The sequence below is a fragment of the Coccinella septempunctata genome, chromosome 7 (genome assembly GCF_907165205.1).
Source record: "Coccinella septempunctata chromosome 7, icCocSept1.1, whole genome shotgun sequence".
Classification (NCBI taxonomy): domain Eukaryota; kingdom Metazoa; phylum Arthropoda; class Insecta; order Coleoptera; family Coccinellidae; genus Coccinella; species Coccinella septempunctata.
In genome coordinates this window covers 1,128,923-1,142,106 of record NC_058195.1, presented here as the reverse complement: position 1 = coordinate 1,142,106, position 13,184 = coordinate 1,128,923, and the positions used below count along the sequence as shown (strand labels likewise).

At 39.5% G+C, this 13,184-nt stretch overlaps 1 protein-coding gene across 2 annotated transcripts in view; it reads left to right on the top strand.

Annotated features, from left to right (window-relative positions):
- Positions 1 to 11: 11 nt before the first annotated feature.
- Positions 12 to 13,184, top strand: part of LOC123317594 (bone morphogenetic protein receptor type-1B) — an 89,759-nt gene continuing 76,586 nt past the window's right edge. Inside the window, exon 1 of one of the 2 annotated variants that reach the window (XM_044904192.1) lies at positions 12 to 179. In XM_044904192.1, coding sequence (XP_044760127.1) covers positions 101 to 179 — 79 coding nt within the window. In that variant the 5' untranslated portion in view covers positions 12 to 100. The remainder of the gene's footprint in view (positions 180 to 13,184) is intronic. The other variant, XM_044904197.1, reaches the window with a different exon arrangement.

Sequence of the window (13,184 nt, the reverse complement as noted above, 5' to 3'; positions counted from 1 at the left end):
CGAAAAGGGGCGACGTAGGCGCCATACCTGTTTTGTGAGTGGGTTGTTGGTGATCCAGTGCGAAGATTTCGAGTGAAAAGTGGATGAAAACCGGGAAATAATGGCCGATATTCGGAAATCGGAAACTGAGCCAGCCGAGCTGAACACAGAGACGACCGCGGCCAGCTTGATTCAAACAAGTGAGTGCCTAAAAAGTCGATGTTTTCATCGCCCAATGCGTCACAGAACCATCCTATTTTTCGGATGACAGCTGACGGCCTTGCAAAACAAATTCAGCCCAACATGTTTTCCGAGACACATTTTTCATTCAAATATCGCTTTCCCTGGGTCGTTTCATCACGAGTACAAGAAATTTTCAAAGGAAAAATCCGTGTTGATTGTATGTGGCTAGGATTTTGCGACCAGCCTTCCGTTTGACGTAGCGAGTGGTTATAATTGATTCATATTGTCCAATTAGCACAATTATTATAGATGACGATGGTTCCAAAAATATTCAGATTAAGAATAAACGGGATCGAGCGGAAGGTGTGAAAGTTCCAGGAGTTTATTTCAGGATTTATGTCTATTTTTGTTTTTACCTTTTATCTGGATGACTGTCAAGGTTAAATTCCACAGAATTTTAATTATTGTTTGCACATAATCCTGAACTGCTCTGATTTAACAGACATCAGTTATAATATTTTCTGTTATTTATCTAATATTGATTTCAAACGGTCATATTCATATATATGATGGTTTCTTCATGCCCTAGCAAACTGTTTAGTTTATTGATCTGTCCAAATTGAATCAACAATTCTCAGGACAGAGCTTCAAATAACGGTTTCTCATTTTCCTCGATGTTATTCGTTAATATAATCAGATTTGTGCTTTTGTTGAAATCCAATTATCGGTATTAAAGATTGCACCTGCATTATCCACTTGTATTTTTATCTACTAAATTAGATTGAGTGATGTAATTCTGCTAACGATGAACATTATACAAATATTGTGAATTGTTTTTTTTTATCTATATCAGGTTTCATCTGCATTGTAAAATTCCAGTAAGTTTCCCAACGAATATGTGAGATTTTTTTTGTTTTGTTTTCCTGTATCCTCATTAAATGAAATGAAACAAAAACCAATTTTTTTCTTATTCTTAATTTTCAGTTTCGCCGAAGAAAAAACTAATAATAAAGAGCCTGAAAGAGGTGAATTCGAGATAAAATTTTGAGTTTCCGAATTTCGAACGAAAAGTACCTAGCCGATGATGCATTTGTAGGAATATTTCTGTATTTGACGTGGTATCAATTGATTAGTTATCGAGAGTAACATTCTTACAGCTCATCATCGAATTTTATTGATGAAGTCATCATTATTTCGACTAAATGAGAATCCTTCATGGATCTGATTGAATCATATTCAAGGAATGTATAATTGATTGGATGGATTTTAATACCAATTGTGTCAATGGATCACATCAGGGAATATACACAGAGAATTCGAAAGAGAGCATAGACTACTGTAACACTTTTGTTTTCACATTTTTCCATCACTTTTTACATTTCTGAAGTGGGTAAAATGCACGAGAGCGAAGTTTTCTTATTCGAAACTCACGTTATGACGAAAAATCGTGAGATTTTCCGTGGTCCAGGGAAGAAATCGACGACATGGTTCAACCAACAACGTCTTTCCGTTATTTCATCGACAATTCCCGACCCCCGAAGAACGGGTTTCGAACAAGGCCGCAGTCGTTTCTCGACAGAGCTCATTGTCCATGATAAAAGGGGCGATAAAAAAAAAGGAACCACGAAATCGTGTCTGGAGTCTGGAGCCTCGACGTGTCAGAAATATTATTAATGTAACACCTCGGCGTGGCGCTGCGAGATGTGGCTAGAAACGTCTGAAAGGAGTACATTCAACGGGGCAACAACGAAGTTGGATTGAGTAGATACTAGCGATTTGCTTAAAAAACATAATAAAATGATTTCATAAATACTGAGGCCGAAAAGAATATCGCTATCGACGAGATAAATCGGTAGTACCCACCCCTATCTGTTATCGGTGCTATATTTGATGTTCTGTGGTGCTAACCTCACTCTTGTCAGTTTTGTCAAATCGACGACCACAGAATACAGATGGTAATCTCTGTAATCTGTGATCGACAACTGACTTGAATCAGTTTACATTTCAGTTCCGTAAACGTCAAAAATCTCGAGTTGTTGAAGTGTCCCTCAAATTGAATGTTTTTTTTTATTAGTCCGCCTACTGGCAAAATTTAAGTTCGAAGATAATTCCCGCCTATATGATTTACGCTACCTTTGTATGTAAACATAGAGATTGTGTTGCACGTCGCAGCATCAAATATCAATAAGACCTAGACTTGAAAAAAATCAATTATACGTAATGAAAAGTGACTTGGTGAGCCACCGAATATTTTCCGCCGATTTCTCCGCTCCAAGATCGATCTTCTTCACGGACTGTACCCAGTCACGTCGAAATTTAATCAAGCCGCCTTCGGAGATGCTCAATACGAATCAGACCCCATTGTCATCGCATTCGTTCCGCGGCTCGGACGTGGCCCAACCAAAAAAAAAAATAAAAGAAAGAAACACGACGCGTTTCTATGATTGCATCGCCGTGTTACCTGCTCGAACCGCGTCTGGCGCGATTTGTCATTCCGTCATTCGCGCTCTGTGTTCGACGGGCCACAGAATTTCCGGAATCGATCGGGGGGACTGGTTCCGAGAACGTGAGATTAACGAGAACGTTTGGGGAGGTTCAATTGGGAGGATGGCGAATGTACACAAGTCGATGATGATTTGTTTGGCGGTTTCTCGGAATCCCATCGGAGCGTCCGCAATTATTGCTACGTAATTCACGTCGGTTTTGCGGTTTCGAAGATGACAGGTCGGATGGTTTCGTATCGATCATAGAATTTATCGGTTGCCATGGAAATGGCTATTTTATTTCCGAGTTTATAAGAATGTGTGATCCTTGATTTATCGATGTTATTATTTGGGATCGTCGTACATTTCAAAATGACGATATGGATAATTTTTTAGGAATTCGGAATTTATTTATCGAAGTTGTCGACGCCCACTCGGCAATTAGAATCCCAATCTTGTACAAAACTGACGACAAGGCGATAAAAAATAGGCTTGACGTTCGACAAATGGAACATGCTGGTGAATAAATAGTCCGAGTAAAAAATGTTAACGTCTCTGTAATCCTCAGGATGGTGGGGTATACGCCCCAATAAATACATCTGGAGTCTACGTAAAACGTAAATTTGAAACGTGGCTTACGTTTCGCTCGTAGGTGGTAGAGTTGTGTAGGTTCCAACAATTTCGACAACGTTGTTGTTGGGGAAATAAACCAAATTATAGGTTCTCCATTTGAGACATAGAAATTTTTTTTTATTTCCGAAAATACATCGACAGAAGTCGATACAATTTTTCTAGAAAGCAGCGAGTTTAAGAATGTACCAGATTAATTTCTCTCCTCAGCTCAACACCACGAATTTTTCCATTTTCTCGTCTTCTGCGGCTGCTGAAAGCCTTTGGAAACCGTTCTACATAAATTACACGCAGAACGCGAATACACTCGGAGCCATTCATCTTTCAGCGTATGATTTTTCGCGGTATCCTTTGATAAACGAGCCGCGAAGGCGGTTGACAAATTTTCCTTTTCCACAAAAACACTCGTTGATTTATTGGAGATGGCAAAAAACGCCTGGCCACACGTCCAAGTGATGGAACGACTCGCAGAAACGTGGATAGACGGTAATCGCGTTTTTTGTTTGTTTATTTCCCCGATTTTCGGTCATTTCTGCGAAGACGCGGCAATGTTTATACAGATCCACCTTTATAAGACAAATTGCCTTCAACTAAACCATAATTGAATGAACTTCATGGATACCGAGGCCAAACACAGTATTCTTCCCTCTATGATTCGAATCGGTCTTACACACCCCTGTCTGTGATCAGTGATAACCTCACTCTGTGCGTCCCAACCATAGACAACCCAACAAGGGATGACATCTCGGGTGATCTTCGTGATTCTTTGCATCCTGTATGGTGTTAAATACAAATTATGATGAAAAACAAACCCAAGACGAAGAAACGACGACCATGATCTGTACACGCCACCGTTTTCCCTCAAAAAATTACGAACAATTACCGTGGTTGTCTCTTTTTCGAACAATAATCGACTTTTAATGCCGGTGCATACAACGCCGGCATGACATCTCTCCCAGAAAAAACCGGATTACTCGTATACCCTAATTGTTGGTAATCGATCCGGTAGCGACAGATAAAAAACAGGTCTACCAACGTGACGTGGGGGTATACGAAGAACGGTAGCCGACAAAACGCTGACAGATAGATACAAGGGACACCTTGCGTGAATGCGCTGAACCTATTGCAAGCATTTTCGGAAGCCTATCTCCCTTCGTTTAGATTTTCATCGTCGAAATGGCATTTTTCAAAAAGTGCAAATTTCAATCTGCGATATCTCCTGCTATATTGCTCTGATCCAATTGGAATTTCCGGTTCTGTAGTCAGCGTTGTCAAGGTTTCCACATTTTTAGGCTTTTCACCCTTAGACCCCCCTAAAACGACCTATTTGCTCCTCTGTCTGAAAATCAGGGTGGCCCACTACTGCTCTAGGTTATGTAGTACACAGAAGTTGCTTTGTAGAATCCAGAAAACCAAACAGTTGATGAGAGCCCTTCAAAGTGAACTTGCAAATGTAAAATGGCCGATGTTGACAAGACGACAACCGGCCAAAAACTCGAACGTACTTAAATCAAACAGTATCACCAAGCCTTACGAAGGCAGCTCTGCCCCGTCATCATCTCTAGATTACCATAAATTTGCAAATTGATACCCGGCACTTTGTCTCAATTCACGATATAAATATGGTCGGCGAAATCGGCTGTTTATACGCTCGTAAAACTTAAACGGTTCTTTCAATTAGAATCCGAGAGAAGCGGTTTCTCAGGATGACGATTTTTGGTTCTGCCCGCGGTGGCACATCCCACTTTTCATCCTTCTAAAGAACAGGATCTGTTGTAAAACAGGTTTCTGGGGAAGCAGCCCTTATAAATATAGGAGAAAATTTGTCCTACCGATACATATCAAAAAGATCAACAAGAATCTACAACGGTTATGCATTATGTTAACTAGCGCTAAAGAGTATCAATAATACTGCAGCGCCACCTATCAAAAAAGAAACCCGACTCTATTCCTTCAGAGTTCCAATCAAGTTTTCAGTGGTAGAAGTGGTTTATTAAACTTATCCATTGTTCCCCAACAACTAGCAATCTCTACGCCGCAAAGAAACACGAGCGTAACCAAGGTGTTTTTGACATCTGTCAGATCGGCTCCCGCTCGCCGATGACAGATGCTTGCATCTGTCTCAGATCGCCTACTATTTCGTTTACGATCCGAATCTATTTCGGATCGTGCATCAGTCCGCCATTGTTCGAATCGGTAGTAGTGCGAACAAACCGTTCAATTATGACTTCAACTATCGGCGGTTATCTTTCAATCTCAATTACTACCTCTGTTTCGCATTTGGTTACCGAGAAACGTGAGCTGTTCGGATTTTCTCTTTACTTCTCGGATGTCGCAACGACTCTTGCATTGCAGGGCTGGCGTAGCCCAAAGAGAAGGATGCGGTTTTACCACCTTCACATCAAGAGCTCATGTGGATGTTACCCGTAGATAGAGGAAGGGGAAGATAACGTAAACAACAAGAAAAGTGTCTCCAACATCTCTATGCACTATCCAACATCTCTAGGCACATTTACTGTGCATCTACTCCATGTTTCTTTACGTTTACCTCAATATTTGAATGTTAATTATCGTATTTGTGTTCGATGTAATAGTGTTTCGTTCGTTTTAAGACTTGAGTATCAAGAATTTCGTTGTCGGCATGCCAGGAAATTGTGTAATTTGTGGCAAATATGCCGAAAAAGATAAATTCGGATTGAGGTAAACGTAAACCAAAACAAGCTCTCCTTCGTAGCTGTGCAATGCGGTATCTTCTCTTTCCTCTATCTACGATGTTACCTTAGGGTTAAATAGGACTGCTTCTTAACAAGATTGCTGTTGGAGAATGAATTTTATTCATTCATCCAAGAGATGACGAGCAGGGATAACAAGTTGGATGAATGGATCAAGAACAATCTGTGATTCCAATTCGATCACCAAGAGAAGAGTAACTTCTTTTCTGTCCTCTAAAGCCCGTTTGTAACAGCCGAGAATTCTCTTGAGAATTCTCTACCAAATTTTGGTAAGAAAACGGCAGAGATTATTCTGTATGCAACTGAACAGCGAAGTCTACCGAAAGTGCGTATGTAACGGTAAAGAATTCACGGCGCATGAAATCTCGAGTAAATTTTCTAGAGAATTCTCGGCTGTTGCAAACGGGCTTAAGACCTGAACCCGGGCCTGTTCCACTCTCGGCAGCAACAGTTCCTAAGTGCACAACGCGGAATATAAAATTATGAAATGATAGCTTATAGACCGCTTTTCCACCCACTACCATTCTGACCCAGATTCGGAACATAACCACACGACTCTGTTGTCTACCTGTCCGGTTAAGCGAACACTTCCATATCTGCGATGGGTTTAACGGAGGTCACGGTTCCATTACGTCAATTAAACGATAAGGTTCCCGGTGTTGCCGCGAAAAAAAGGGTTCGCGGACGAAAAGCGTATGCGGACGAAAAATGCTCGCCTTCGAAAATGGTCGAGTTTTTCGGTCTCAAGACTAAATGAATCGGCACACGATTTCCGTGATAGACTGCGCGATTAGCGCCCACCTTTCGCCTTCTATCGGCTTGATTACTCTTTGAAGCCTCCTTGTAATGGTCTCAATTAATGAAGCAACAAAGAATCCACCACGTTTCGATATCGACGGGCACTTAACGGCGTTTACGCTAATACCTCTTCGATTTATCGATTTCCATTATCTCATCTCATCGCACCGCTAACATTGGTCAATTGTTAATATTTTTTGCGCCTTGATCTCGACGATGATTATCAGTTACCAGATACCTTTCGACCATTTTCTTACTAATTCCGTCAAATGTCATATTCATTCAGACACAATCGACTTAAAGGTGTCAGATCCCTCTCATAAAAAATCGTAACACCAAAGATCCACCTTTCTATATATCATTCCGCTCTCTGATCGTTCGGTTCTATGTACAGCGGCTACGTTCCATTGTTAAACGTCAACCCATCACTCGGAATGACACCTGGGAGACGCGGGGGATCCATTCAGATGTAAATCGTACGGGGCAGAAGAAAAAAAACAACGATCACGATAGACGCGTAAAAAAAGCAGGTAATTCGGAGATACACAGGTCTGTATAAATGGGTTTTCGGACGGGGATTGGATTCGATTGTGTTGTGGACGTTCGATGTAAATGAGGCGTTTTGTTGCGGTTAATGGTTAGAGTAGAAGGCGCGTCATAAATACTTGGACGATTTGTTTTCGTTAGTTTTCTGTCCGTATACAGTGGGAACGTAGGCAATATTGTCCACGGAAAAAAAAATTGGTCTCTTTCCGAATCGCTTTTTCTAGTTTTCATTACTTAGGCCCGTAAGATCAATCGTAGTTTAAACTTCCGATTAAGAAATCTCCGATTAAAGTTAATCTATGGTTTAAACCATCGTGTTAAGATCAAGTTCAAAATAAGAAGAGATTAACTAATCCTGCGCAGTTGTCAAAATAGTTGTCTATTAGAACTAATTTTGACTCATTGGTTTTCATTTTTTAGTTTTCTGTGTTGATATTTGGTTCAGTGCTTCTGTCAGACTGCAGCGATCAGTTTATTTATTTATGGTGTTTTGCTGTAATCTTTGTATCAGCATTATTATTGTTGTATCATTGAGGTGTGAGGTCAAATTTGAAATTCAAAAGTTTGTAAAGTGCTGTAAATAAAGTATTAAGTGAATATGAGTCAAAAGAGAGTTCCTAACTTCAAAGAAGCAGGTAGAAAATAATTTCATAGAATATATAGGGTTTAATCCCTTTTTGATGGTTTAAACCTACCGTCCCGAAGGTTTAAACTAATCGATAGTTTAAACCATCCTTGATGGATTAACTATGTTTGATCTTAAGAAATGATCGTTATCCAAAGTTTAAACCCTCATTTTTGGTTTAAACTGCCATTAATCTTACGGGCCTTAGTCTTAAGGAAAACTGAACAATATTTAGACTGCAACATTTTCTGTTGTAGCTTATTAATATTCATTATATATTGGCGTCTTCTTGGGCGTCAGATTTTAGTAAATCACTTGTTGCGATTAAAGTGAATACTAACGAGATTTAATCATGAGATCAGATTCCACAATCATCACCCGCCCATAGGATCAGTCAAGACCCTACTGAAGACGAAATTATACCTGGATTTCACGGTATTTGTACGTTCGGACTAGGCAGTTTTGAGTATTGTCTAGAGGTCTCTTCTTTTAGATGTCACTTCGGCACCTGATTGACAATACTCAAAACCACTTGATCCTATGGGCGCGTGATGATTGTGGAATCTGATCTATGATTAAGACTCGTTAGTATTCACTTTAATCGCAACAAGTGATTTACTATAATCTGACGCTCAATGAAGACGCTTTTATATACAAGAAATACAAATATATCATAATGCTATAGCTATGTTTGGTCCCAATATCCCTTCCTTACCATATATTTCTATAGAACTATCCAGAGTCCGACTTATATCACCACTGGACTATGGTGAACTTGTAAATCGAAGTAGTTTATGTATTTTAGGTCACGTTAGGTACTTAGTGACCTTTTTAAGAAGCCTCTAAGTGATTTTACCGACTATCTGAACTGCTGAAAAACCCACTGATGTCTTTTCGAAGTTCCTTAGCTCAGGTCAAGTTTCAACAATACCAAGCCGTAAAATCAGCACTTAAGGGTGTTATACCCGTTCTCCCGAAACGTGAATTCCGCTAGATGGCACTATATGAAAATTTCTTTAACTGAACATATTTTCGTCCCACCGAGACAATAGCTCCACCCACTTTTCTCGCTACAAGACCTTTTGCCTGAGGGGACAGCAAGCGAAGGATAGTTGAGTTTATGTGTTTATCATCCCTAATAAAAGGGTCTACTAAAGATTTGGTTTATTTCGAATCACTTCCACTTATAAGAGTTTCAGCGCGATGGTAGTAACAGAGACGCGAAAATATTGTTGAAAATCGAAAAATTCTCAATCGAGCTTTGGTATGAAAGAACCTGAAACGAGCACAAAAATATGTAGACATTTCATTGCATCAGCTAATGATGCTTTAGGATCGAGAAAGAACTGAAATATCTTGCAGTATATAAATTAACAGGCCTTGAATTAATGATTATAGCTGTGATGATAGTGAATAGGTATAATCATTTAGAAACTGATGATCTGGGAAAAAACAACTGTTTGAAATTCGAAATATTTTATTTTGAAAATTATTGCCGTGTTTCATTTTTATCCCGTGCTCGCATTCCTCTTGGTATTCTCCCATCTATTAATTCAGGAAGAATGCAATTCATATAAAACTTCTCTAGCTTTGGCAAGATGATATTTTTCCATAGTGCCTCGTCACATTCTATTCTTTCTATTTGAAAATCATCATCTGAATATAGAACGAAATCGCAAAAAATTTGTTTACAGATATTCAATTGTCCTTGCATTTGGTAAAAATAATTATGAATTTTTTTCAGCCTAAAAATGATAGAAAATGATATTTCTTCGCAGATAACGAATTAGCTTAGAATTACCTCATTCTACCATCCTCGATGGTGAAGCAGTGCGGTTTCTTGTAGTCACTTAGTTTTCCTTTGATTGATTGGAGACATTTGACCTCTATCAAACCATCGTACCCAACCAATCCATAAGGAGAGGCTCCCAGGAATGGATACTCAGGGTCAATAAATTATCCGCACCGGGTTACCCCTATATTTTTTTTAATGTTCTTACAGTGTTATCGCCTTACTTTGGCAAGGAGTGGTTGATTTTTTTTTCACCACTGAACCAAAGTTCGAAAATGTTAGATAGTCCTGCCTGCATTGCCTCCAAAGTGCATTGTCATGCTGCCCACGAGTTATTTATTCCAAAACTTTGACGAGTCAGATTTTCTATTTCTGAGAATATCTGGAAATTCTGACTTCTTGGAGGACATTTCTTCCTCAGTGATGTCAGGTTGGGCAGCATCTGGTCCGTAATTGAAATCCGGGCCATTGGAGAGAGTTTCCTTTTCTCTTTCTTGAAAAGGTCAATAATTTCTCTCTTCTCCTTTCATGAATTTCCCTCCTCCTAACGAATGTTTTTTCATTGTTCAGCCTTGAAGGACCTCTGCAAGTGTGTAGGTGCCAGGCAGGACCCAGCAGCATGGGAAAGGACTGCTCCGTAAGCCCGAACTCTCTATGAAACGGACTCCCTAAAATTCACCCTCTTACCTACAATATCAGCCGAAACTTTCGATGACTCGTAAAAATAACGAATTTTCGAATATTATATGTTTTATATAGGTGCATATCATTGAACTCTAAAAGTTCTTTTAGAATTCACATGATGGTCATAGAATGGTACATATAGTCGGACACCAAAACGTTATTTTCACGTAAAATTTATGAGGATGTTATAAATCTTGTCTGTTTTGAATTTTCTGCAAGAGTCGAGTACCACCCGTCCTTTTGTTATCATAAAATTAACCCTCATAAAAGCTGGTCGACTGTTTGGCCATAAATCTCAATGCAAGAGCAAAGTAAATTGTAATTGGCTACTCAGAAATAGGAGGGTGGAGTTTGATGAGAGGCGGGTGAATTAATCTTATTTCCTTCAAAAATCAAGGAAAATTGAAAAAAAATTAAATTTTTTTTTTGTTATCATGAAGAAGGTCTCTTTAAGAAAATACTCTCGTTGATCATTTCGAACCATCACTTCTGCATTTGAATTTATACTCATATATAAATACCACCATTTTCAAACTGAGTTTAACAGAAAAATATTCATTTTTTTTTCAAAAACGAAACGAGAGTCTCTTTGTTCCTTCCTTCTGATTGTATATGTTGAAAATCAGATGAATTCATCGATCCGTTTTTGAATTACGATGGAAATAAATAGCATTGTGAAGCATAGGGCGAATGGAAGTATTGTACAACCTTAAGACTCGAAAAATCATAAACCTACGAAGTACGAAAACATATCCTCGAGGTTGAGCTGACCAACAACAACAGGTTCTCGGAATCGACTTCGATTACCGATTTCGTACAATGTCTCTCCGACCTGTCGAATAACAAAAGACGGTTTCGGCCTGGTCGCGTTTTGATTTAAGCCCCGCTATAAACCATCGATTTTTACTGCTTTGGCGCCGAGAACGCGAACGTAATGACGCATTTATGGAGGCGCCGGTGCTAAAACAAAACGCGAAAAGCAACAATCATCGGGGAAGCGTTGACATACGTCCGACGAAAATTACGACCGCACGCACCCAGAACGATTTCATCCAAGATTTGGCCTTTTGAAAGAATCATATATGTGATTCAGGACAGGAATTTTCACGATGAACGAGGAGTTTTTTTAAAGCGCAGTCGTGAATGGAGATCTGTTGAAATTTCGAGTGTTAGTCGATGAAGAATTGAATTTCCCGATGTGAACGAAACATCCTGTATACAGGGTGAGTCTTTGACTCGTGCAAATATTTTAACAGCAGATTCTTGATGTCAAAAGAACTACGTTCTACCTATAACATTTTTTTCGATTCAGCCCTGATAAAAAGATATAGCCATTTTAAGTTTTCATAATGGGCTGTGCCACCCCTGGAAAAAACAGAATAACCTTCAGAAAAATTAGCTAAGTCTGCGACACTACACAACACAACAGAGTTGCATTCAGCCAGAGTGCCCAATTTCTCAGATTTCACTGATACTTTTTAATTTTTTAACATCAAATTACTCGGAAACGATGCTTCATACGAGAATATATGAAGAATACTTTTAGTTCACAAAACGTTCAACTATTCATTAGATGGCGTCCAACTTTGTTTCAAGAGTTGGGTTCTTTGAATTTTTGGTATTTTTATAGTACGTAATGGTCATAATGTTAAAACTAGAAGACGTGGGTGATATCTAGTGTTCGAAAAAGATTCATCAATTGGATGAATAACTATATTCCGAAATTCATTTAATTCGATAAATACATTAGTGAGATATAACTGAAAATAACATTTTCCTATGGTTTTTCAACAGCCTGTATCTTTTTATCAGAGCCGATTTGGAACAAATTGTTAAGGAAAAAAGTGTTTCTTTTGACCTCAAGAATCTACTGTTCAAATATTTCCACGAGTCAAAGACTCGCCCTGTATACGTTAGCCTCGGGCTTCTCGCTCGTTTTTCCTTCGTAAGCAACGGGCCATTACTCCCATTCTTCCCCGAATATCCGTATCGAAAGCATTGTTTCCATCTTCCCTATTTTTAACCGCTAATTGAAAACTGTTACAAATTCCTTCGAGTAACTTGCGTCTAATTGACATCCTTCACTAATCGCCCTCTCTCTGTATAACCGTCTAAAACGCGTTCTGCAGTTTCGTTGGCGAACCTAAACGTAGCGGATTTCATAAATAGAATCTCGACGTCCGGTGCAAAAAGACCGGAAGTGCGGCCTGGGGGGGCTAACGATACCATCAGCGACATGGGGGCCGTAATTCGATAAGGGGGAGATTGGAGGGATGGCGCTACGTCGATATGCCTCGATTAGCGAAACTCTGTCGCGTAGGGGCGCCTTTCATTAAGGGGCGGCAGCCATAAAAGGGGGACACTCCAGTTGATGGACTAGGGTTGCGATTTAATTTAGAGAGCGTCGAACCTGACGCATCCGTAAAAAAAAACGCCGAATACAATTCGCCAAATTCTCACCAGAAATGGGTTGGTTCACAATATCTAAGCGTTGATCTAACCTAGGCATCTTCAGAAACCGCAAATTCCATTATTTTCCTTGAATCGAAACCAAGATCCGTCCTCATCATCTCACACCGCTACCATAGGAGGATTCCCGACCATTCTTTTTGTATTTCCGAAATGATGAATGGGATCTCGCTTGGAATTAGCTCCGAACCCTCCCCCTCGGGCTGTTTTTATCGAAATAGGTAGGTTGTTTAAAGATCCCTAATCGATAAATAATGGAGCGT